At 43.4% G+C, this 26,750-nt stretch overlaps 1 protein-coding gene across 6 annotated transcripts in view; it reads right to left on the reverse strand.

Annotated features, from left to right (window-relative positions):
- Window positions 1–4,050: 4,050 nt before the first annotated feature.
- The window catches only part of LOC309441047 (calcium-activated potassium channel subunit beta-2), a 143,564-nt gene continuing 120,864 nt past the window's right edge, over window positions 4,051–26,750 (reverse strand). For 3 of the 6 annotated variants that reach the window (XM_082055435.1, XM_082055436.1, XM_082055433.1), the window contains exons 2-5: window positions 21,793–21,903; window positions 15,250–15,420; window positions 12,594–12,789; window positions 4,051–6,154 (exon numbers count right to left, since the gene is read on the reverse strand). In XM_082055435.1, coding sequence (XP_081911561.1) covers window positions 5,870–6,154; window positions 12,594–12,789; window positions 15,250–15,420; window positions 21,793–21,903 — 763 coding nt within the window. In that variant the 3' untranslated portion in view covers window positions 4,051–5,869. The remainder of the gene's footprint in view (window positions 6,155–12,593; window positions 12,790–15,249; window positions 15,421–21,792; window positions 21,904–26,750) is intronic. The other 3 variants (XM_082055438.1, XM_082055434.1, XM_082055437.1) reach the window with 2 other exon arrangements.

Genomic DNA, 26,750 nt, shown 5'->3' on the forward strand with positions numbered 1-26,750 from the left:
CTATAGCAGGGGCTGATTCTGCTGTGCTGTAGCAGAGTGGGGGTGAATGTATCTGCTTCCATTAATCTGACCTGCCTGACTCCTGGAGATACTTCTACTTGTCATCTGTTTTTTTCCCTCAGGCTTCCAAAGTCAACAAACCTTCACTGTGCTCCGGGTAAAAAAGTTGATTCCCCATCTCTGCCCATCTTTTTTATGAGTAATTTGCTGCTTTTTGCCTGGAAATGGCCACACTTTAGTATTGCTGAGCATATAGAGTTCGCAGAGCATTTTAGAATGAGCATCTCTTACTCTCTGTATTACAATAAAATCATGAGTCAATGAAATACGCTAAGTTCTCACCTGAATAAATGTAGTTCAGTTAAAAATATATACTCACCTACCAGCTGCCTATGTGAAAATGGAAAACTATAAAAAGTAGACAGGCTTGTATGGAGGGTTCTGCTAATGTTAACACAGTTTTTCAGTGTTCAGAGAAATCTGATTAATTTTAAAAAGCCTGGTGTGAATTCACCTGGCAGCATTTCCTTTTTTTTTTCTTTCGAGATTATTTCTGAAAGGCAAATAAGTCCTTTGTGTGAAATGAGGTGTGTTGTGGTTTGGTTTGTTTTTCATCCCCTCGGCAATGCAGATCTGGGCTGAAAAATGGCTAGTTGTGGGACTGGCGTGTGGCTGGAGGCAGTGTGGCTTTGCTGGGCAGTGTGTGAGGCATCAACCCCTCCTGGTCCATTGGGATTTCTCAAAACAGAGGACATAGCTTGGGACAGCCAGCTCGTGATGGGTCAAGTGCTGTGTTGGCCATGCTTCTGGGGCTGAAATGGCAAGAGTCTACCTGCCAGGGGTACCAACAACTGGGTCTGCCTGCAGGGTCCTCCCTAATTTGCAGTAGCTCAAACATTTGAATTGAGTAGCTTGACCACTCCTTTTTGGTTTTTTTTGGTGGAGAAAGAGGGTTGGATGTGGAATATTAAGCTGGTTCTGTTTGAAGTGCACAGGATCTGTGCAAATGAACCACTCCCTGGAGCAGCAGCATCTTCTATGGGGGCATCTGCACCCAGGAGAGGAGCTGACACCCAACAGCTGCTGCGCCGCACAGGTAATAGCTGATAAATGCTCCTTTCCTCCTTCCTGCTGTCTTCTAATTTTGTAGCTTTTATTCTCTTTGGGGAAGGCACTTTTCTTTACTCATAGCAAAGATCAGTGATGTTCTTTGAGATGCTGATCATCTGAGCCCAGCTGGAGATGCTTGTGGTTATATCTGTGTGACTGATTCTGCACTTTGCTGATGGTTGAGGAAAATGGAAGGAAGGAAATGTGTCCCCATCAGGCTAAAAAAAATAAAATGTTCAAAATGTTTGGTGAACCGAGCAATTGCTGATAGTTTTGTTTTATGTCAAAGGAACAATTTTATTTCTTTTTCAAGCTTTCTTAATAAAAAACTTAAGGCCACCCTTTCCCCCAGCTTTTAAAAGGCAACATCAATTCAAACTGAAAAATGGAAATATCTTGTTTTCAAAACACCAAAACAGAATAATTGATGTTTGCCTCTGCTTTTTGCCGCACAACAAAAACAATTTGCTGAAGTTTGTATACGGTTGTGAGATGTCTGGGTATACCACAAACTACTGGCTTCTTTCTGAAAAATTGAATGCTGGGAAGTGACAAGTGTTCAGTGGAGCAGAAAAGTGAGGGTTTTTTCCCAAATCTTTGATAGATGATGAGCAGTACAGCGGCTAATGGGGAGCTGATGCTATTGTTCTGAGGCTGTGAGTCCAAGGAAGAAGCTGTATCGCTGAAAATATATTGGTGCGATCCACTTGAGTGGCTGCTGCTATTTTAATAAGGCATGACTGTATGCTAAGGGAAATTAACTGACCAGTTTTTAAGATGCTACTACCCTGAAATTGCAGTTCCTTCTGGAGGTTATAGTAGTACACATATATTGCTCTAAGGTCATAGCTTTTGTAGTTAAACAGATACAGGGGTCTGCTTGGGCCAGGCTTATACCAGCAGCTTCTTCCCTTGAACTTTTCTTCTGTGGCTGGTGATAAGGATGGAGATGAGGATGCAAAGCCAAGAAGCATCTCCTGCCTTGACTTGGGATTTCATCCCCTTTTTGTCCCTCACATTTGAAATGACTGCTTTTGTGTCTTTTTGAGATGTGCAGGATCTTGTTTCCTGAGCTTTCTCTTCTCTCTGTGTTCCCCTTGGTCTTCCACAGAAGCTGGGTACACTTGTCCTCCCACTTGTACCCTGGGTACATTTTGTGAGATAGTGACATCTCCTCAATTAGAAAAGCTAAACCAAAAAAAGCTCTCTGTTGTCCTAGCTGGTGGCATTTAGTTAGTCTGCTACAAGATGCCAAGTTTCAGAGTATTACAGCAGAGATGTTCACACTTCAGCCTTAGATTTAGATGTTCTAGAATAGAAATAAGACCTGACATAAATAATCTAATTAAGAAAATAACAACTATTAAAAGGCCATGTGAATTTGGCACCCGGAATACTTATGCATGCTTTAAATCCCATAAGGGTGCCACTCAAAGGCTCATAATGCCTTTGAATACTGCACTGCTGTTCTCTTATCTCACTTTTCCATTCAGGGGTTTTGTGGCACTGGTTGTTCCCTGGTGTCCTGAAAGCCCAGCTCAGACATCAAGAGGTGAAATGTTTGTGGTGGGAAGAGTCAACGCCAGCCTCAGAAACGTGGTGGATTTACTTGATCAGTGAATTTTGCTACTGTGTACTTCTCATTCTCTTGAGCAGCCTACAGGAATATCAGTTCCTTTTTGTAAGGGATAAATGTGCTGTTAAAATGGAAGCAGATAAAGAAATAGCACAGGGTAACATCCCTTCTGAAACATGACCTGTCTTTGGGGCAGCAGGAGTTGTCAAAATCACATTTACAGTGCTGACACTTCAGTAAGGGGTTAACTGTGCCAGTGATCAGATGGATGATTCCCTTTAAAATTATTGTTTTACCTCACTTCATCCAATTACTCAAGTTGTTTTGCTATCCCACAGATCTCTCTGTTAATGTCAACAAAATGATTATAGACTGCAACAGCGTCAAGATATTTCACCCACAGGAGTGCTGGTGAAATGTTTATGGCCCAACATGTTGAAAGCAGCGTTTGATGTGTAAATGTCAGGAACAATCAGCTTTCCTGTCATCAGAACCAAAATGTGCAAATGCAGGCACCAAAAATGTCACATGCACAACTGAAGAGCTACTTTATTGCAGGCCATGTAAACATCATGTAAATGGCCCATGTCAGTGTCAGTAACGGTGTTGAAAGGCCACTGCAGCTCTATGTTAGTGAGGCTGTGCACCATTTCTGATTTGTCAGTCACAGTTGGCAGCATAGTCCTTCCTTTGGCATCAGTGACCAAGCTGATGATGGGGAGATGGATGAAGGACATCCATGAGGATGGCAACACTGGCCATGGATCAAACCTCTCTGCTTGAAGAGAAAACAACTTTGTTAAGGATGGAGATGCACCTTGGGAGCCACCTGGGACTGTCTGGAGATGGCTGTGTGCCTCTGGGGCCCTCACTTAGACACCTTCCTTCTTGGTAAAACCTGCAGAATAAGGTTTTGTAGGAATGAAGAGCATCTGCAACCTGGAGTCTGTCATATTGTGGGCACCAGATGAGGAATCCCCATGTCCCTGCATGGTGGTACCCATGCCCATGCAGCAGAGAGCTGGGGTGTCCCCTGTCCATGCTGGCACATGGAATGTCATGCTTTCTGTTGGCAGATGATGGTTGAATGAAGACTGCTGTCAGTCCACCACTTTGACTCCAGTCCCATTGATGCTGAGGCTGCCCAGATCCACTGATGATGGTTTCTGCAAATCCCGCAGATTGATCAAAACTGTATTTTTGCAAATAAATATCTGAATTCCCTATTGCATCAGCACTCCTTGTTTATGGGAAGTAGAAGCTACAAAGAAAAGTCTAATGAAACAAGCCAGATCTGAAGGCAGAAGATACTGAAATCTGAAAGATTTAATTTAATATTTTTATTATATATTTTTGAAGCCCTGATTATACTCCCACCCTCCAGACATTTATTTACCTAAGGAAAATTATACTACTGATTACAAGATTGCAGGTTCATTTTCACTGCTGAGAACTCATTTTTTTTACAGCTCACATTATACTTGCATGACTTGTAAAGTTTTGTAACATCTTGAAATTTTTAATGCTACATTGCAGAAAAATATATATAGAGAGATGAATTAGGCAGAATACTTGCTTTGCAGCCTTTTTGAAGGGGGAGGAGTGTTAAATTCTGGGTTTGAATAGGCCTGTAGTGGTTTCTTTGGGCTATTGGATAGTGAGTTCACAGGGTGCTCACAGGAGCTGCTTTGCCTTTGTCCTTCAGGCTGAGTTGCAAAGTGAGAAACTATGAGGGGTGTCTTTAAAACATAAGAGAATGCTTTCTGCTGCAGAATAAAAGTAAATTATGCAGAAATCGTGACTATAGTGTGCATGAAATTATGCTTGCAAGAACCCCGTGGTAAATATTTGACAGATAGGACAACATTTTAGTCAGAGTTTCAGTGTTTCCAATAAATCATTATACCTGGGCCTTCTAAATCAAAATTCATGTCAGCCAGCACTGCATATTGAATTAAGGATGGATTTCCAGATGTATTACAATTATTATCTAACAATTTTGTTAATAGAACTATAGAACTGAATGAGATTTCTGTCAATTCTGATATCACAGCAACAGGAACCTTTGACTGAAACAACATCATGAATATTGAATAAGATCCTGCAGTGCTGCTCCTCCATGTTATGATATTATCCAAGGCTGAAGGTTATAAATATGTGACTTATACTGTTCACTTTCCAGCTGGTAAAAACAAAAAAAAAACCCCATAATGAAGTTCCAATACACAACTAGGTATAATATAGCTTTTTCTTTATATATATATATATATATATCTGTATATATATCAAGTAAAAAAATCCAAAATAGTTGGAAGTAAAAAATGAAAAAATAGCTGATTGTGTTTTTTTTTTCTTTACAGTGATATGGTAGCAAATACAAGACAAATGAGTAAAACCTTTACATAAGGTGTTCTGGTCCCATTTCCATCAATAGGGTTCAGACTGGGGTAGAAAATGGAACAAGGTGATTTTTGTTTTTTTTTTTGGCTACAGCTTCTACAAGTGTTGAAGATGATGGTAAGACAAAAGGAAATTATAGCACTAAATAAAACTCCAAACTGTTTTGTAAAAGACCTTAAACACCATAGGGTAAAATTTACTTCTGAGCTGGGTGGAGCTAACACAAAGCATCACTGAGTCTTACTTAGGCTGAAAATACTGTGTGCTCATCCTCACCTCAAAAGATGTCCCTTTTATGCCATTTTACCAAAAAAAAACAAAACCCTCTGCCAACTCTCTGCTTTTTTTCCCTGCATTAAAAAAAGCCACAATTCAATAGAATGGACTGAGCCAAATCTTAGACCTCAGTGATGCACAAGTTGTTGGCTGCCTTTTGTCCAGTGGTTAATTTCCCCAGAATCCTTTACATTGAAAATGTCATTTGACTAAGCTTGGCAGATGGTCACACTGAGCCCTATTCTGGCTGTAGAAAAGAAAAAAGTACTAGTCTCAGCATAAAACAAGATTGTATAGACAGTCAACACAAAACAGTATTTTTTTCAGTTGTCTGCATAATAATAACATCATGTTTGCATATAGAACAGCTTTTGCATTATTGCTCTACTTATAAGAATATAGTAAGGAACTTATAACAGACTTGCACATTACAAACTTAAGGTTCTTTGGTGAAGAATGAGAAAACAGTATTTTAGTTGTAATTAGATCTCAGTGAAGTTTTTGTTTTTATCTGTTGATCCTTTGGATTCTTTCACAGAGGAGGGAAAGGTATTGAGTCAGCTTTACCATGGCGACAATGGCGACCCCCCCGATCATCATGCAAGTGGGCCAGAAGAGAGAGTGAAACAGCACGTTGGAGCTGTACAGTTTGGTTAATATCACATTCTTCTGAGCGCCTTCAGGGTCGTAGAAGCAGGAGAAGCGTTGGTACTTTCTGAAGTTTTCCATAACCATGTTCACCAGTGACATGGATTCCTCATAATTCTTGCTGCACTTGGGTATGTATGAACACTGTGAACAAATTAGAGGGAGAAAAATGCATCTCCAAACCAGATACAATGTCTGTTTTCAGGTGGCAAGCAGGAAAATCTCCAGATGATTATGCTTTTTATAATAAGAGGGGAATACTATTATGCTAATAATAAATTTATCACAGACAAAACTCAATATTTTGCATATCTACAGAATTTCCTATTGGAGAACCTCCAAGTGCTGTACAAACATTAATGCTTTAATTGTACAGTGGCCTTGTGTGATAGGTGAATGTATTACTATTGCTAATTTACACATGCAAAAATGGAGCTGATGAAGTACCTCTTCATCTTAAGTGGCATGCATATGCTCATAGTTAGATGAGTAATTGACTCTGTAAACAAATCTGGTAGTTCAGATCTCACTTGGATCAGATCAAAGTGATTGCAGGGGGCACAGGAGTTCATTCACAGAGAAAAAGGCTGACAAGAGGCCTTCATACAAATTTTTCTGTGGGCCTAATTCCTTGATTAGGGGCAGATATAACCTAGGAGAAAACAGTTTTCTTCCTCATAACCCAGAAGGCTTTCATCCAACCTCTAACTGAAGATCAGCCTGGCTACCAGGATGGCTTTTAGTCTTGCTTTTGCTCTTGACCCCAGTGTAAGTCCAACTATTCCTTCTCTCTGTAGATGCTGCTTCAATTTTAGTCTTAGTTATGAAAAAAAAAAAAAAGGTTTGAGGGTGGCTCTATCTAACACAGTTTCATCCTAGCATTCCCAAAGAATGCTAAAGAGAAGTTAATTGAAAAACTAGCTTATGGAGTCTAGACATTGAGGATATTCCATGGGACACGTAGGGTGGTATGTCTGGGCTATGCTGATCCTTGTTTAGCAAGGAACTAACGTAGTCTGGTGATGTGGTGGGCAGACATACAAGGACTGAAGCAGCATCTGGATTTTGACCTGGAGTAGAAACACGTAAATTTTTTGTTGCTGCTGGTTCTGGAAGAGGGTTGATGGGAGCAGCCTGGGGCACCTCACTCCCTCCTTGCTTCTAGACACTTACACCCCTCTGCACCTGAAGGTTTTCTGCACCTGCACAGGATTTTGATCAAATGTCATAACCAGGCAAGAACTGCTTCAGGGTGGGGGGGAAATCTGCTGCTTAACTTCTCGTTGGATGTGCTTGGGGAGACCCAGAAAGTTATTGTTCCCTGGTAGTTATGAGGCGATCGTGGGTCCCCTCTATGCTCCTGCCTGTGCTGCTGAACCTGTGTGTCCTGGACAGGCATCTAAAGTGGTCTCAGATGGTTTAATGAAAGTGAGTTTTGCACAGGAAAAAAGATGGTTTGGTTAAAATAATGCAACCCATGGCTTTTGATTATTACTATTTTAATATATATACTTTATAAATGTCCTTTGGTTCTTTTTCATGACCACGTTGTGACTTTTTGTAATGTACTGTGATAAATCTCTAGTCCTAATAATGATCAAAGGATTAACCTCGTAACGGGATTTGATTGATTGATTGGCAAGTATATTAGCACAGAATATGAAGTGCAGCAGAATGATGGTCTGCTGTTAGCAGATTGGGGCATCAAGGGTAGAGTGTGATAGCACTGCCATTATGAATATTTCATAGAGCTCTAGAAATTAGAGATGGAAAATATCAGGGCAGTAATATCTCATCCATCTTCCTGCTGATGCAGGTCTGCTCCCTCCAGGATATTCTGCTGCGCTCTGCCCAGCTTTGTCTAAAATGTCCAAAGCCACAAGCTCTCTTCCAGCTCTTATGACTCTTTAATAGGTCATAATCTAGTAAGTAGGGGAAATTTCTCAGTGAAGCGTATCTCATTTGTTTTTACTAAGTTACGTGCTATCACTGTTGTAACAGCAGTATTTCGAGTTTGGAATCTTATTTTTTCTTGCAAGTTTGGTTCTATGCGTTTTTGTTTCTTGAACTTCCAGCTGTTACTACCCCTGAGCAAGGAGAGAGGATGAGGACTTGGCCATTCTTGCCAGAGTCCAGCCCTGCCCCTTTGATAGGAAACAGCAGGCACATAAAAGCCCAAATGATGACAGATTCCTAGACTCAAAGTCAGTGGAAATGTCCCAAAAGTGCAGCGGGGGAAGGCCTGACTTCCTGCAAATTTGAATATTTTCCAAGCATTTTCAAAGGAGACCTGGTGCTGAAGCAGAACTTGAGCTGTTGCCTCCTACACCTGATGGCACAGAGCCACCAACCACATCAGGCTGGTTAGGCATCCCATGCCAAGAGGGTCTGGTAGCATGAAGCTGTGAAATGCAGTTGTGCAAGGCAGGTTGAGTTGCTTTGCATCTCAGCTAAGCTCCTTGTGCTGAAACCATCTCTCTCTCAAGGCTGTGGTCTCCCATGTGCTCTCCAAGATATGGGTGCTCTTTATTCCATGTGCTGTCTACATCATTCCAGTTTTCCTGAGTTCCTGGAGGTATCTTGGCCTCAGTTTGAGAAGCTCCTTGTTGCACAAAATTGCTATGTGCATTGAGTTGTGGTTGTGGGGTGCTCCTGGCCTCCTTCCATGACTTGGCTTCCCCAGTGAGATCCCTGGGACAGCACAGGGCTGGCACTGCTGTACTGATGTCTGCTGTGTTGCACAGGTCATTGCTGAGAAAGTAGGTGGATATAGATTATGTGAGGTTTTGATATTTTTTTTTTTAATCTTCATTTAGTTTTCTCCAATGCCTGACAGGGAATTTTATGTCCATAATTCTTATACTGTATCTGTGAATGCAGACTACTAAATCTACACTGTTTTGTTACCCCTCTGCATTGTCAAACACTTGGAAATCTGCAAATCTGAGACTAAACAATATCTGGCTCTCTGTCTCAAGTAAGGATTATGTGATACAGTGTGAGAAATATGGTTCTTCTATTTCTTGCAAGTTGATCACCAGAAAGGCACACTAGACAGTTACAAAGAGAACTTGTTATTACATTTCCGGCTCTACTTTTCTAATGTAAAGGAGTGGATAGGTAGCCCATATAAACTACTTCTAGATGTGCCCAGTCCAATGCCCCACTCAGTGCAGAGTTGCTCAGGCACTTGTCCAGTCAAGTTATGAGTATCTCCAAGGATGGAGATCATACAACACTCCTGGGCAAGCTGGGGGCCATTGTGTTTAGATCAATGACGTTACACCAAAAATGCTATTGCCAGAAAAGCCCGCAGTTCAGGATGGGCAGTGAAATGCCTGGTTCTAGTGCTATCTCTGTGGCTGGGGTGTGTCCTTGTCATGATGAGCCTGGAAACTTTAACAAGATGTGCTGTGGCAATCTTTGTGAGAAAATGGTCAGGATGTCAATTTACATCTCTTTTGGAAAGTGCAACAGGTTTGAAGCAGGGGCTGAAGGAGGAGCTTTGTGTCTGCATTGGCCCAATGCTGATTCTTGCAGACTGATTTCTCCAGCCCCAGACCAGAAATGGATCTGCTGGGAACTGCAAACAACCAGCGCTGCTCCCCCCACACCAGGTAAGCTCCTCCCTAGGTTATAAATACTTGAACCTTCAACGGGAAACCATGAGATCCCCCATCATTTCTGAGTCCCAGGCAGTTATAGCTGGCATAACGGTGATTCTGGTTATTAAAGCCTGCTTGTTATCTCACTTATGGACCATGGGTATAAATCAGCAGCAGCTCTGATGACACAAAAAGAATCAAAATGATATAGTATGAGATCGAAGTGGGGCCTGTAGAATTGCTTTTACCACCACAGTCCTTCCTCAGGGTGACAGCCTGGCCCCGCGGTCCAAGTGCAAGGGCCATCACCTCTCCCAGAGGCTGCTACAGCCTTTTGACAGCTGAGGAAGGAAATTGTACCTGTGAAAGCATTTAAGGTGCTATGGTTGTAGTAGTGATGAGGGACTGGTCTTTTCTTAAGGGTTAGAGATAAAGCGTGCACAGTGAGAGCAATGAAAAGCCGTGAAAAATCTCGTGCACTTTTTTGGGAAAGACTTGAGCAGCTCGACTGATATCCATTACCTTCCCACTGATTCCCGCCAGAGACTGGCAGCAGCATGCTGTAGATCTTGATATAAATTGCAACTACTCCTTACCACACCTTGTGGGACGATAACCAGGTTAGACAGCAAGTCTCTGAGATTAATCATTATTTAAAATTAAAGTGCATTTTGCTGTGTCTGTGCTTCCTGGTGGGGAGAGGAGAGAGATGGGCTGTAGATGCTGCTCTACATTTGCAGTGGTGCTCAGTGAGGCAGGGAGGTTGGGGGGGGAATGCTGACCTTTTGAAGGTCACTGCTGTTGGCCTTGGAGGGTAAGCGCTGCACTCTGCGCTGTCCCCAGTAATGTCAGGGCTCAATGAGCCAGGGATGGCCTTTTTTTTTTTTTTTTTTTTCTTTTTTAATATACATTTTTTTCATTTATTTATCAAGGAGAAAGACAGGAAATGCAGACCTGAGTAGGTGAATGGAGAGAGACAGCCAGCACCCAGCTGGAGCATCACAAAACCAGCCATGCTCAGGGCTGCTCATCCTGCTGCACAGGGCTGCTCTCCAGCTGAGTGGGAGGGAGCTGAGATGGGTTGTGCTGATCTGAGCTCACAGTCTCTGCTGATCCCAGACAGGCACAAGAAGTGAGGTGTTTTATAGACATTGCAAATTTCCATTCAAAACTGTGTTTGGATTCAAGTCACATAGCCAGCAGCATGTCAGGAAAACCTAGGAATCTTCCCGAGAGCAGAGCTTAACCTGTAAAACAACCTTGTGCTGGAGAAGTATTAACTGTGCCTACATCAAATTAAGAGGACGTGGCATCTGGGAGAATGTCAAAGTTCATTTCAGCAAGTAAAAATCATCAATAACGGAATGTGGAGATTTATGTGGAATCTCTTGATTTATTTGAATCCAGTGGGGCATAGAGACAGATCTGATGTGTTTTAATCAAACTGTGGTATGAGCGTCACTGGATTTTGCTTCTGCCCCAGCAGAAAGTGGGGTCTGTCCTACCACAGGCTTCATGAACACAAATGCCAAACTGGAGGGGAAGATGGGGACACTCTTCTTCATCTCACACTTCAGATCCAGAGGACTTTGTCTCTCAGCCACAGGAGCTAATTATCCAGCAGAATAACTGGCCCGGTGCAACCATGCCGTGCTTTGACTAATTTTAATATCGCTTCATCTTAATATGCAGAAGTAATTTGGTATACTGAATTGCTGCCATAAATAGAAACACAATAGGTTATGTTGTCAGCAGCCTGAACTGGGGCTCTGCTGTTATGGGTTGTGCTTTGCCAAGTGCCTGTAGTTTGGGGTTCGGTGACCTTGGATAACTAAGTAGTTAATGCAAATCTGGCACTTGCAAGTCTGATGACTTAGCTGTGTCCCAGCTCACTGCAGCTTGCAGTCTTAGGTGCCCAGGTGCTGCACATACAAGGAAGGAATGGTGGGGAGAGGGATATTTCTTAGTCCGATCCTGCCTCACTACACGGAGGGAGCGAACAGCCACCTGTGAGAGGCGGTGGCACGGCAGGCTGTGATGCACAGCGCTGTGTCAGCTGCACAGCTGTGGCTGCGGGCTGGCGAGGAGGTGCCTTCTGTGCATCCGCTGTGTTCATTATAGCTGCCAGACAGGAGCTGTCTCCAGCCCACCTGGATGGAGTTATGCTGGATTTTGTACTTGCTGAAGCAGAGACAGGAATTATTCTGCAGGCTTGTTAAAAATGATCTTTTTGGTTCAATGTCTGGAATCAGGGATGTTGCACAAGAAAGATTGGCTGACTCCTTATCTTATGTGTGCCTAAAAGCCAGGCCTCTTATTTTTGTGCTGCTGCTTTTATTTTGGCAGTCCCTGCTCAGCAAACTTTCAGCATCTTTAGACCATCCACAGGGGTAAGTGCTGTGCCGTGGCCCCAGCAGGGCAGCTGACCTCAGCAGAGATGCTCTGGGGGCAGAAGTTCGTCACCAGAGACTGAGACAGAGACTCATCTGCTGTTAGACACAGGTCTCTCGTCTGTCCCTGCTGCCTTGCCTGGCCCTGCAGTAATAAGGCCATTTCTATTCTCACTGCCGCAGATATGCTGTGCACATGGCGAGGGGTGTTTGTGATCATGCAGAGCCAGACCTGGGTGGGAAGTGACTTGTCCACAGCTCCATGAGAATATCAATGTGACAAGTGCTCAGTGCTAGCCTGTGCCTGCAAAGCACTGCTTGCACTGGTAAGGGACGAGGGAGACTTCATCCCCTGGGGCCACCAACCCGTGTGGGATGAGCTGCACTCCCTGCATGGGACAGAAGGGAAACTGCCCCCTCCAGAGATGTGAGCTCAATTTGTGCACTGTTTTCTGCTTTCTCTGCTCTGTATTTACCAGGGAAAAGCAGTAGCTGGAAACCTTATATTGCTTTAAAGTGAGAAATGAGTATAACAAAGTGAGCCCTCCAGAAACCCATTTAGGAAGAAATTTTATTCCATGCTCCTACCTCAGAATTAATTTTCATTGTTTCCTCGGTGTGGTAGAGCAGAAGCTTCTGGCCAGAAGAGGTGAGATTAACGTACACCTGGAGGCAGGGGTACTGAGAGATTTTCCAGCAGTCTGGACCGCAGCTAAACGAGCAGTTGAAAGTTTCTGTGATGGATGCATTGAGAAGCGAGCACTGAGCCTCTTCTGTCCAGACACTAAATAGGGAAAAAAGAGACGTTAGAGCATGGCGAGAATGGACAATAAGCACTAAACACAACTCAGGCTTTCCATCTGGGGGCATCATGTAGGAAATGCTACATGTTGCAGGGACTTGAGCAAAGGCTGGACTTTCTCATGTCACATGTTGCAGACAGTGTTATTCTGCAGGACACAAAGCTTGTGCTTTTGGCACAAAAAAAGCCTGATTAATTTATGTCTATGTATAAATGAAAAGGGAAAGGGAACTTTTAGTCTGGAGAAGATATATTTGACACCAAAGGGAAGCAGCAGAGATATCAGAGAAGAAAACCAAGCAGCCTTCTCCTGGAGAGAGCACAACACATGTGGTGCTTTGTGGCATGATACCTTGGTCCAAGAGTTGATGGAGCAGAGATTGGGAGGGCAACTTTTCATTACCATGGTATGTCTGTCATACACACTAGCACAGAAGTAGTATTGCACGCTACTCCACCTGCAGGAAGGGTTTTTCCAGTGGCAGCTTGCTTGATTTTTCTACGAGTTAAGCCAGCTGATGTAATTGCTCTGATGGCTTTTGACTTATCTCTAGCTCACCAGAGGCTAAAACTGGGAAGATGAAGCCTGGGGGTGCCCTGGCAATTTTCACTTGGATTTCTTGCATGTATTTAAAAATTTACAGCTGTATTTTCCTTAGGGATGAGAGCAGTGGGAAGGACACAGCAAGGGCTCTGTGCAAGACCCCTCACAGGCTTGAGGACAGGTTTCACCCCAGGGCTCCCTGTTACCTCAGTTCGTCCCCTCAGCTCGTGCTCAGTGCCTGCCCCTCGCCATGAGCAGGCTGAGGGTCTGCCTGCCCCTTCCCAAACCTGCAAAGGGCTTTACAAGGTGATACCAAAGATCTCCAACTAATTCTCTTGGTATTTCACTTCGGCAGTAATTACACTTGCATGTTCCATTTTACATTTATATTAAGTTATGCTATGATTTCTAGGGGGAAATCAAGTGAAAGGATTTCTTTTCCCCCTCTCAGGCAGTATTTTAAGGAAGGAGTGTTGCTGTCTGTAAAGCAGCATAACCCCTAAGAAGATCTGGCTGTGCAAAGAGAAGTGACAGCAAAGGCTCCTGGGTTGTCTTTTCCTCACTTTCACCTTTCTGACTGCTGTTTTATTCATGCATGGGGGTAATAAAGTAACACCTGCCTACAGTGGATTTGTGAAGATGGAATATTTGATAGGTGCTTTGACATCTTCTGGCAATTTTTCACATCGTTTATAATATAAATCATCTCTTTCTATAATACATGAGCAATTTTGAATTTAGCAGCCTCTGCAACTGACTCTGATATTGCCAAAAGGTCTAGGAGAGTAATTGAGAAAAGTAAATGTTCTTGGACACTTTACAGGGCTTGATCTCTGTTTTCAAAAGCTAAACTTTGCCTGGATTTAAAAAGGGAAAAATACCTTTATCACACAAATAAGATGCTGTGAATCAGTGCAGTTTATCCTCATCCATCACTACTTTTTCCTTATCATTGTAGGGTCAAGAGGGAATATTTTCCTGCAGGCATGCCCATATAATTGAGGATATTTGAATCAGTGTACTTTAGGCACTTATTGTATGTGTCTAAATTAGAAGTCAGGGCTGGATAAGCCAAATTGTGCCAGGTATAGGACATTGCCTCAGGGCAGTTTTGGACATGACAAACTAATGTTTTGATTCCCGATTACACATTTTTCATTCTCCTAACTCCACTGATTGAGGCAGAAAAAACATTGTTGACAGTCTTATTACGGTCTGGTCTGGATTTTAAATAGGGCTCATGCTTTAAAACTAATTTCAAATGCTGCTAATGAATCACAGGCCAAACTTTCTGCTCCATGGCAGAGAAGGAAGCCAGAGAAAGCCTCAGAAGCATTAAGATCCATGTAGTAATGATGAAAGATGATCTTTCACTTCCAGCAAATGACTGTATTTCAGGAGAATTTCACTTGTTAAAATGAAAGTAATAACCTACATGGAAAGCTACATGCTACAAAGCAGCTTCATTTCTTTCCAAAATTAATTATCTATTTTTCATTTGAAAGTGTGTTGTTTCTTGAGGCTGCTAAATATTTTTGCTGTTCTCTCCCAAGTTTGGGCTTTGCAGCAACAGCCCCTGAGAGGTTTGCAGGGTTCAATGGACTGCTGACCAACTGATACGGATATCATATGGGTGTTAAACTGTGGCAAGTCTAAAGCCTATGGATCAAGATTTCCTCAAACAGGGACCTAATTCTTCCCTCACTAATGTGCCTATTACTCAACTCCCTTTCACTGTAGCTATGCCTAATTTATACCAGGGTAAGGAAATGCAGAATCAGAGCTATGTTGACCACAGGGAAAAAAATAAACCTTTAATGAAAACAGTTAAAAGAAGTAGTCATGGGAAGTCAGCTGGAGCAGAAAGTGAGAGATGAGGGTAACCATGATGAAATTACCTTTGCATGTAAGACCGCAGCAGGGTGATTCCCAGGAGGAAGTACATCATGATAGAGCACACCATCATGGCCAGCCCGAGGAGTATGGCCCGGTCTTCTCCGGCTTTTAGGGCTGTGACTGTTTTCCTTTTGTCCAGTAGATCATGATCCCTGATTTTTTGGTAAATATTTCTGAGGTTGAAAATAATATATTCTTATGTGAAGTTCATATTTAATAAAAGAACCCTCTACAGAGTGGGTAGTTCCACCTCCATACCCATCTCACGGGAGAAAAAGGCTTAAGGGTTGTCAGGTGTCCTTTTTCATTGGATTCACTCTGACCTGGTGGAAACATATTCATCTCCAAAATAAATTACAGACATTTCTAAAAAGGTAAAAACTTCTTACAGTAAATACAGAAAGTAGATATTTGTGCCAGCTCAGTAAATCCTCCTTTCGTATAGCTTCATTGGCTCAGTTGAATTATACCATAGGTGAATTTGACCTGCCAATGCCATCTTAGGCCACTAGAAGATGTTTAGATATATGAGGTGTCATTCCTTCAGTTGGATATGGTAACAAGTCTTACGTTACCATATGTAGAAAAGAGCCTGAAGAAAGTCGTCACTAAAATTATCTGAAAGGACCGCATTCTTTTCTGATCCCCTACAGGCTAGTGGTTTGGGTAATTTTCTACCCTGAGTGTGACTCAAAGCTCATGAAACACTATGGGGATTTTGCAATTGATTTCTGTGGGTTTTTTGATTGGGAGCTTATTTACTTTATTTATAAAACAGCTTTTTGTAAGCCCAGTTACTCATTATGGTGAAAACCCTCACAGAAAATTATCCACCAAAGCTATTTGTTCTGGGATTAAAAAAAAAAAAAGATACAACAAACCATTCCCCCTTCAGTAGAGTCCTTTGCATTTTCTAACCATAAGTCCTTCTTTCATCTCCAAGCCTTTGATGATTCAATGGGTCATGAGGACACAGTGGTGAAGGAGGAAATATTTGAGTACATTTCAAACACACTCAAACTTTGTGGGTTTAAAATGTACTTACAGACCTGAGGCTGGTCAAAAACTCCTGCGTTTTCTGTTATGGTTCTTTTGAATCGTCCAGGCAGCACCCGAAGCATGTGAACCGCACACCTCTGAGCCCTGGCACCACCATAACATGGACATAGTAGTACATGTGGAAGAAGTTCCTCTTCTACTCTCTGCAAAATGGCAGGTGAGCAATATCAACGTCACTTTGGGCTCTAGCAAACCCACCACTCATTTAAGCTGAAACCACCAAGTTTCACTCAACCTAGGAAAAAAGCACTGTGCCAGACCAACCATAAAACTTATGTTCACTAATAGGGACAAAGAAATAGAGTTAAGACTGATGTAAAATCATAAATCATACATAAACACAACAGAAACAAGAAAATAGTTTTAATCATAAACTCCCTGAAACTGGGATTGAATTTGTATTTAGATGATGAGTCATAGTCAGGAAAAACACATATGGTGTTGGGTTTTATAGCAAAAATCTTGCTTAGATGATACTGCAGTCAATAGTCTTCCATACCTAAGACCTGCTGAGGTTTCTTCATACAACTGTAATTTACATGTTTAGATGTTTCTGGTTTCTCTTCAAAATCATCCTTTAAAGCTTGTCAGTGTTTTTCTAGTTGGAAATGAAATGGTAATTCAGCCTGTCAAAATGTTCTCTGGCACTGGGGAGAAAAACTACATTGTGAACTAGCAGATGCAATTGCCTTCAAAGAAGTATGTAGAGTAATAATCTAATGTTACTTTTCTATTATTATTTATCAAACTGTATTTAACTCTGAGAGCTCCTATTACGATTTGCATTGCTCCCAAATGGAAGCAGGCAGAAAGGCAGAGATTGTCTTGCAGTTCCAGCACATTAACCGATCACACAGCATAACTTATGTCAGCATGTAGACATAAAACAGAGACAGTGCAATTGCTCACTAATGTCACCAGAGTAGCTAGGACATAAAAGGGATACAAATGGACAATTTAAAAATAAATAGCTAATTGAGAATGGTTACAAATACTTCCCCTATGGCCTTGAGCCAGGAAATGTGCAATGAGAGGTAAAAAAGGATGGACTGAAGGGTGTGTTGTAGAAATGATCTATCTGGCAGGTGACTGGCAAAGGGGACAGTGTGTGGTGACTGCTTGCCAGGCGGATGTCCTGCGTTCACCTGCCATTGTAAATAAAGCTAAATAAAGCTCTGCCTTGAGTGTCAGGCTTGGAGCAGTTGTTCGGTTGCTCTTTTGAAAATATTTGTCATTCAAAGCCTCAGACAAAAAGAAAGTGGTAGCCTTGTGCACCTTACTGAGGGCTTTTTTTCTTCTGAACCCCTGCCAGGAATCATTGTCATCCCACAGGCCGAGGCGTGCGGTGGCGTGGTACGTGCCGGTGTGTGACACACCGATCCTGATGCAGCCCAGGAGACACGCTGAGTAACCATCCCTCCTCCTCTTCCTTCCCACTCCTACCTGCACTCGGGAGGTGTCAGTTTGCTCAGCAAGATACTGGGAACATCTGCTGTTACCAGACTTCACATTTTTGCCCCAGAGAACCCTGACTTCGGGGGACAGGATATGTTGTTGTCCAGAATATTTTGCCGCTAACAGAGCAACTTTGGCATCTCCTTAGCTGGAGCAGCAGCGGTGGCTGCACACATACATGTGTGTGCTGCTCCCTGGGGAGGATTTTGTTCACATGTGAACTTTTGGCACAGCCCAGCGACCTCTTTCTACTCAGTGAGCTGGAAGAGCTCCATGCTTAGCTGGCTGATTCTGGATCCCAGGGCTACACAGCCACAATTAGCTGACTGCTGCAGTGTGTTTAAGTACAGATCACTGCATCCCAGACACTGCTCACCTAGGTGACTCCATCCAATATTTGCAATTACCTGTAATAACTCCCCAAATATGTCCTGTGCAAAGACATTTAATAGGAAGCAAGCCTCCAAGCACAAAAGGTCTTTGCTCTCCTGCTTATTTCCAAACTGAAGGTCTCTGCTGCTAAAACTCCACGTTCCTTTTGCCAGATTCCTCAGAGGATATGGGCTGGTTGCTCTACCCAGGCTCAGCTGCCAGGGGGAAAATCTCAGCTATGACCATGCCTGCTGGGGACAGACAGAGCAGAGGTTTTCCTCTCCATGTCTGTGTACAGCAGCAGTGCAGGGATCCCCCTGCAGCTCCTGCAGAAGTTCAGAGCAAGGGAAGGCTTAGGGAGGACCTGTGTGATGAAATGAAGTAGCCTAGATTACATTACTCAGCCTGAATATGTGACAGCTGATCTGAGCCTAGCAGCCTAAAGGAAGAAGTTGTATATCTTCTGTAGAGTTGCTCGTATTTGCTGCAGCCAAGACCTTTCTTTCATGAGGGACATGACCATTTTGCACTCACTCACGTGAAGGACGAGACATGCCACATGTATTGTACGTGCTCTGTGCTCTGCTGGTGCAGGGCTGCTCCACAACTCTGGGGATATGATGAATTTATTGGCATGTATTAGGAACGAATGGTCTGGTAAGCCAAGGACTTGCAACTGGACACTGCCATGTAGAGCAGGAGAGGCTAAAGTAAAACTCCTGCCCAACCAGTACAACAGTTCCTGTTTTGCTCCTAAATGGGTAGATCTAGGAGCATGGAAAAGGGGGTCTAGTTTCCTCCCTGGAAATACAGAATAATTAGGCATCTGTAATTATTTTTTTGAAAATAAACACAAATTACTGACCCTCATATTCTCTCTCTTGCAAATAGACCATGGTGTAGCACTGAGGAAGATGTTGCCTCCTCTGGCACTGCACAGTCATGGGGCTTGTCAGATGGGGACACCTGCCTGCTTGAATTATTCAGAGTGACTTTGAATTCACATTCACTTCTCTGATATCACAGTTATTATGCAGACATCACTCAAATTACCTCATGTTGAGGTATCTACTGATATCAGGAATCCTTGAATGCAAGAACCAAAAATCCTCCTGTATCTTACCAGCACAATTCCCCATACTCAGGGACTTTTCTTCTCAGAAGCCAATTTCTTTACTTTTTTTCTTTCACTTTATAGGGTATAATTAGCTGCATCAGTTTTTGTTATTAGAGCTATGGCAACAGGAAATGTCTCTGAAGCTCTCACAAAAGTCTCAGTGATGGTTGTAGAAAAATTCCTATCAATATGAACAGATTTTATTAATTCAATTCCTTACCTCTCTCCCACCAAACTGGCCTGAACTGAACCAAATCAAACCAATGCTTGGTTTTCTAAGCTTACAATGTTGTAGAAAGCCTAATTGACAACTGGGAAAGAATGAGGGCTTGACTAGGTTTCTGAAGCCTAAAAAGTGGCAGTTGAGGAACGGTGGATGTCTAAAGGAGCAATGAAATAAATATTTAAATTTTGGATGAAATCCTGCAAAAGCAGATGCCCAAGAGACACCTTCCACCCGGGAGGGGATTCTTCCACAGCAAGTCACCCATTGCTGCATAGGCTATTATTACAGTGTGATGCCTCAAAGCTCAGCAGTCGTGGCACATGTTAGGAGAAAAGTTTGCTGCTCCAGCTGACAATCATCCTGTCTGAAGCTTAAAGAACAAAAATTCTCGGGAAAGGGTCGTTTAGGGGGAGTAATTTCTCTAAAATGCACTGCCTGTTTGATATAGTGATGCTTCTGGTGGCGTTACGCGTGTTACAGTCACTGCCAGACTCTGGCAGATGCATTTCTCCCACCAGCAACACTTGCTCTGCATTCACACCTCTTCTGCAGCCCTCAGGCTGTGGTCGGCACTCTCCTGTTTCAATTTTCTCTTCCTTCCTTTACCTCCTGCATTTTTATTAATCATTCACAGGGTATGAAATGTTCCTGCTGTATGGCTCTACGGGACTGTTTGGGAAATAAACCTACCCGAAGGTATGAAAAGGCACCTGAAGTGACCATGGCTGGTATGTAAGTACAGACATACTGTTCCCTATGCCCCCATTTCTACAGGCAGATGGGGTGAACTCTGCCCGGGGTTTAAGTCGACCAGATGCCAGCCTAAGTTAGTCTGTCTCACTGAAAGGTTTGGTGTGAGTTGAAGGCCATGCTAATCAGGAGCACACGGTTTCCAGCCAGCTCAGTGTGTGGGCAGATATCTCCTCCGACTGTCTAACCTTGGACAATCCTGTCTGTGAGAGTGTTTTAGCACAGAAGAATATTAGCCTGGGGAAAATTCAATTAGAGACTTGCAGAAGTATATGAGGCAATTAGATAACCAGCTCCAATCAAAAGTCCATGGAAACCTGCTGCCAAGCTGCCCTTTGTGGCTTCAAAATATCTATTTGGGATCAGATTGTCAAAAGGGCTGAACACCAATGCAGCCTTTGCAGAAAAGTTCAGCAAATGGGCCAATTCTCCAAAGAAACTTGGCATCCTGAGGGCAGCGCTGCTGCCTGGACTCATGAGTGCACTTTCCCACACAGATGCCAGCAGTAATGTCTCATTAGAATAACTGAAGGGTGTGTTTTGCTAATTGGTACTGTAGATACATTGACCTCTGTTTTTGATTCACCGGAGTCTGATTTTTTGTGATTACATTTAATGGTTTCCCCTTGCAAGGGGAACTGAAGGAGAGGAGGGAAGGGGGAAAGAAAGGAAAATGTGTCTGGTTGTGACAAGACAAGCTGTCCAGCAAATCTCACTACAAAGGAGAAAGTTTTTGGAAGAATGACTGTTACTGATAATTGTTCTTTCATCAGAAATGTTTAACTTCTTTCATTCCCAACTGAGTGCTGCCTTTGTGGACTTAAAACCTCTCCTATCCTTTCCCTCTCTTCTGTGTAATTCCCCGCTCCCCTGAGAGATCCAATAGCTCATTTATTCCTCTGTCTCCTTCAGCCTGTTCCCTCCAGCAACATCACTTAAGTGGGCTGGTGGGCTACCAGTAACCAGTTCACTTTCAAGCTGCTTGTCATCCCTTGGCTATTGGGCAATGTGTTGCACACATGCTTATCATTCCATACACACACACATAAACCAGAAACATCTCTGACAGCTGGATGAACCATCCAGATGTGTAAAAGTTATACAGGGCAATGAAGTGGCTGGGGGAGAGGAGACGGGGGCAGGGTGGGTGTTTTCTGGAGGGGTGTGTGGGAGTGGTGTGGGTTGATGGCTGGACACAGGACTCCTGCAAAGGGTATAAAGGCTTAACAGGGTTGGAGCTGGGGCTGAAAACTTGTGGCTGGGGCTTAGTGTGCTTTCAAATGTTCAAGGTGTGTGTGCTGACCTCAGAGATGGTCACAGTGTGCTGCTGATGTCCTGGGGGCAAGGAATACTTTGACCATGGCTCTAGCATTGCCCCTCCACTCTGTTTTGGTTTGACATGTTGGCCCTGGCACTCCTTGGCTGGTCTTCTTGTCGGCGGAGCAGTAGCCAGAGGGTGAGAGGCATTCCTGCTCCCCCCTCAGTGCCACCACTGAAGAAAAGCTACAGGCTACACTCCTAAAGAGTCAAAATCTGTAAGAGACAATCAGCACAGATGCCGTTTACCTTTTCTCATCATGTCTGTAAGATGTAGAGCCCCGTCCACTGGTCCAAATAAACATTTTAGAGGGTTGCCCAGTGTTGGCTTTGCTTGATGCAGTGGGACGATGGAAGGACCTGAGGGAAGAGGGATAATTTTTGTCACTGCCCATCCAAGGAGGCAGACCACATCATATCCAGAGTGTCAAGTCCCCTGTGGCCATGCCCAGTGTAGTCTGAAGATGGACCATTTGTTAAGTCAAGGTGAGATGTAAAATGATGGGTGGGATGAACAGATCAGTGGGTAGGAATGAAAGATAAATCTCATTAGCCCCACTGGTAAAATCTGATCCTGGCTAATCAGGCTTAGCTATGCTCCACACTGCAAAGTATTTGCACCATGGACAAGAAATCATCAGTAGTTTAAGAAAAGGTAATAGCTGCATCCAGTGACCTTATGTCAGTATTTTGGGGGTAGAAAGTGGCTATTGTTAAGCACAGACATGTTCCTTACAGCTTATTGGTTGTACAACAGCTCTCAGTGTGACGAGACTCTCAAGGAAAATGTCCAAATGAGGCACAAGTATGAGATGTAAATGCAGCATTTTGTGGAAATGTAACTGATGTGACAAAGATGTCTTTTCCTGCAGAGAAACTACTGACCCAAGGCCATTTGGTACCAGACTGGTTAGATTTCGGCCATGGGGCTTACTTGTTTCATAGCAGGGTATGAGACCTGCTGCCTTCTCTCAGGCCCTCAGGGTCTTCTGAAGGGGGGAAAAGTCTGAAGGATATCATTTTAAGGACTGAATTTAAAACTTGTACTTCCCTTAGATCTCATAGAATTGGAAATAAAAAGTTGAAAGGTTCCTAAGGAAGGCTGCTCTCTTGCCCTGATTCAAGGCACATTCACATCTGAGTTATTTCTACCAGGTTTTTGTTACTCCAGATCAATTGAATATGAGCAAACACCTTTCCAGATGCCAGGTGGGGACCACAGGCTCTATTTGACTACAGCTCCCTTTGTAGTTCCTCCTAATCTGTGCCTGGTTTTAGTGAGGCTCAGTTAAAATCTCGATCTCTGGGAATTTGGCACAGCACTTTATAATTTTACTGTATTCAGAGAAAGGCCTAAGGAAAAAAAATCCAGATACCGATTGCTTTAATACTGAAGATTTTAATACACTGGGGGCTATTCTTTAGCTCACTGAAAAAAACCCAAAACAAATGGCTGTTGATGCTCTCAGCAGCGGAAGCACATGAATTCCTTAGTGCTCCTTGCCTGAAAAAGTCTGTAATGTCACTATCTACATAATCATGCAAAGGACTAATTTCAATATTTGCATAGTGGTGAACCTAGGAGAATACTTAAATCCTGCAGAGGTGGCTGCAGGGGAAGACAGACATGGATGGGAGCCAAAGTCCATCCATACACAGACAGGCTGATGGGTGCCAAGGGACTGGGCTCTCCATCTGGGCTCAGCCTAGAGCTCCATTGCAGGGTCAATGGTGCAGATTCAGGCCAAACACACAAACTGGGAAAACTGGCCAAACTGGTGACCACGTCACCTCCTCCCTGCTGGGATCCTGCTGCTCCCTGTTGCTGCGATGGTCAGAGATGCCAGCTCGGGACTGGGGCTTGCAGGGAAGGACCTTGCTTGAAATAACAGAGGGTTATTATCTCACGAATCTTTTGTGCTGCGTTCACGCACAGCAAACTGGACCAGAAGGTGGCCCAAAAGAAGGGAGTTAGAAGGAAGGGAACCTCCTTCAGCCCCTTCCTTGACTCTGTGGTCATCACTGGATCTCTAAGAGCCAAAAAAGAGTATTTTCTTCCCTTACAACCACTGTAGTTAATTATTGAGGAATAAACAATGGAAAGAGGTATGTCCTCCCTGAAGTAACAATAGCTTAGAAGGTGAAATAACACCTACTAGGACCTAATCAATATACCTACTGACTAAAAAGTGGTTTTATAGTGATCATGGCCAGAAATTTGAGTTGCAGGACCTTGGGTTTAATCCTCACTCAGGTATGTAAGATTGCACCTACATGACCCCAGACAGCACAGCACAACAGTGACCACCAAGCCTGCACCCAATGAGCTGCTGTTTCTGCATCAAGCAATGCAGGAAGGCTCAGAGCAACTACCCAAGGGCCCAGAGGCCATGCCAGGTATTGGACTGAGGCTCTGTCCCACCACGGGGATGCCAGAGGAGGAAAAGGGTTGTCAATTCCCAGCAGAGTGATTTCAGACTCCCATATACGGCCAGTGCCCCGGAGCAGTCCGTATGGGACAGCATTAATGCTGCCTGCTTCATTAGTTGGGCAATCCAAGCTAACCATCACTATTTAACACCCAATTACACACCTAATTTTGTGTAAAATTGTTACACTGGTGACACCACAGCAGAGGTCAAATGTAAGCCATGTTTCCTTTAGGTGGGGTTTGGTGTAAGGTAAGAGTCTTTTGCAGAACAGTAACAACGCAAACTCCCCAAGACCCTCCTTTGAAGGCCTTTGCAGGACTTGTAACCTGGAATGGTCGCAACCTGCAGGACTGTGTCTTGCTTCACCAGGTCAGCTAGCAAACCACCAAGCCTTTCTCCTCCCCTGAGTTAATCACAAGTCAGGACTGTGAACACCATTCCTTCCCAGTTCCCCCTCTCTTTTCTTCTTTTCTGAGAAAACAAGTAGCAATGCTTCTTTTTTCTTTTCTTTTTTTTTCTTTTCCATTGCCACCGTGAGTCAGCTGCTGGCAACATATTTTTATCATGCAACAAGTAATCCGCCTGTGAAACTCATTACCACAGGATGTCAGCCTGGCATTTAGAGTAAAAGTGGATTGTGCTATTGCTTGAACAGATGGAGCACCTAAAGTCATGACAATGCCTGTTAAAAAATCAGTTTAGAAGAGGTGCTACAGGCTGCTTTTTGACTAGCAGGAGTATGTAGGGGATATTCCTACTGGGCAGGTTACCAGAAAACTGCTGTACTTGATATGACTTCTGCTGTGTAGTCTTAGAATAAGGATACTGGGTTGGACTCTGGACTTTCCGCTTGATGTTGCTGTTTTCCTTCCCTATTTACCCAGTGGGGCATCAACACAGTTATATCTCAGTGCGGTTGCCACAGAGACAGATGAGGAAGCCATGCTTTGTTTTTTACAAAACACACCTCATTCTTGGCATTTGCGTCTATTCTGAATAAATCCCCAATGTTTAAGAGAGAAACAGAGCAAAAAGTGTACGGTCTCCTGTGAATACATGTGTGTTTGTGCCCATGGCACTTTGCTGCTCTGCACTGGCCAAGGAGCAGCTCTAGGGGCCCACGATACTGAAACAGTGGTTCTCCCCAAGGCTGACCCACCCTGCAGTCTTCTCCTGTTCTCATCCTTCTCTTGTACATCATCATCTGGTGAATTTTATGGAACTCAGTAGAAAATCTGACAAGGTTTCCACTTTTTCAGACATTGCAAGATGAAGACGTGAAGTGGTTCTTGTAAGATCTGAACTACTCTGCTCCATCCTAAAGAGTGTCAATATGTCCACCCAACAGCAACCACCTCAGAAAGGACTGCAGTGTGAAAAAAACACACTGTGGCAGCATTTGCTTCGAATTGCTCCAAAAAAATATGTGATTCTGAGGGTGGGTCTCAAGACCTTTAGCTGGTACCTTGGTAACTGTATTACATGTTCTGTTGTCCTCATTTTCACCCTGGTCTGCCTGCTCTCCTTCCTCAGGCTTCTGTTTATGTCGCGGTAGGTATGAAATGTCCCTTATCTCTAGGTCACCTCATCTGTGGAAAAGGGATGTTGTGGACAATGTTTTCAGATGGAAAACTGCATTTTATATGTGTGTTTATTTGTAGTTGCGTCTGTCTATGTTTACATTAATCACAGGGTTTCTGGGACCTTGGAGAACCATTTATGGCACCAAACTAATGAGCTCTGCTCCCCTTATGGCATTTCATTTCCTGGGTAATGTCACCACTGTAAAAAGAACAGCACTTGCATTAATTTTGCCTCATAAAAGACACCCTGACTCATCAAAACCCAACAAAAGCTAAACTTTCCCCTACAGATACAATCACTGACCTCTTAAGCTTTGTCTGAATACACCTACACCCTGCAGTGTCCACTCTGCCAAGCACTCTGGATGCTTCATCCCAATATTTCCCATCCAGAAGATTCATTTGAACCCCGAAGCACTGAAGATGCAAACCAGGAATCAGGTGAACACCTGGCTGGCAACTCCCTTCTTCTGACACAATTCAGACGTTAGTGTTTCTTGCATAGTCAAAATATATGTTTTCACTGCAAGTCTCCATCTGAGCACAGTATCTGGCTTGCCCTAATTCTGCTTGCCTGCAGCCATAACAGAAGAATGGCAAGCATGGACTAAGAACAACGGCAATAAGCTAACTCATAAAAGAAATGCATCTGCATTAGTAGAAGACAGTTACCACTTAGGGAACATTTAACGCTCTGGCAGATACAACACTAAATTGTGAAGCAGCAACAGCAATATCAAGTGGTGTATTTCTGCCTCGTGACTGGACTTTGCTGTTCTGCAAGCTAATGGGCACAGTGCAGGACAGAATGACATAAATAACTGTTCTCTTTGGAGCATCTCAGAAGCTCTGGTTGTACTAATTGACTAATCCAACTGGCAGATGACCTTGAATTTGGGGTTCCTCATAATGGCGAGGGAAAAATGGGCAACTGGCCGCATGTGTTAATGTACTGATAAGAGTTTAGGAAGACTAATGGCTAATGAGGCTTCATTAATGAATTTACGTCTATTTCTGGCCCTTCTCCTAATTCTCCCCAGAGCTCAGGGCTTTCTATCTAGTTTTTGAGTTGAATGAGGGAGGCGCATGGCAGTCTTGCTGGGCTCTCACAGTACAGGCAGGTCTAAGACCCTCCATGTCCAAAGGAGGAGGAGAACAGGGCTCCCAGTGGTACCTGAAGCCAATAACATGG

This window comes from Streptopelia decaocto (genome assembly GCF_964273445.1).
Source record: "Streptopelia decaocto genome assembly, chromosome: 6".
Taxonomy (NCBI): Eukaryota; Metazoa; Chordata; class Aves; order Columbiformes; family Columbidae; genus Streptopelia; species Streptopelia decaocto.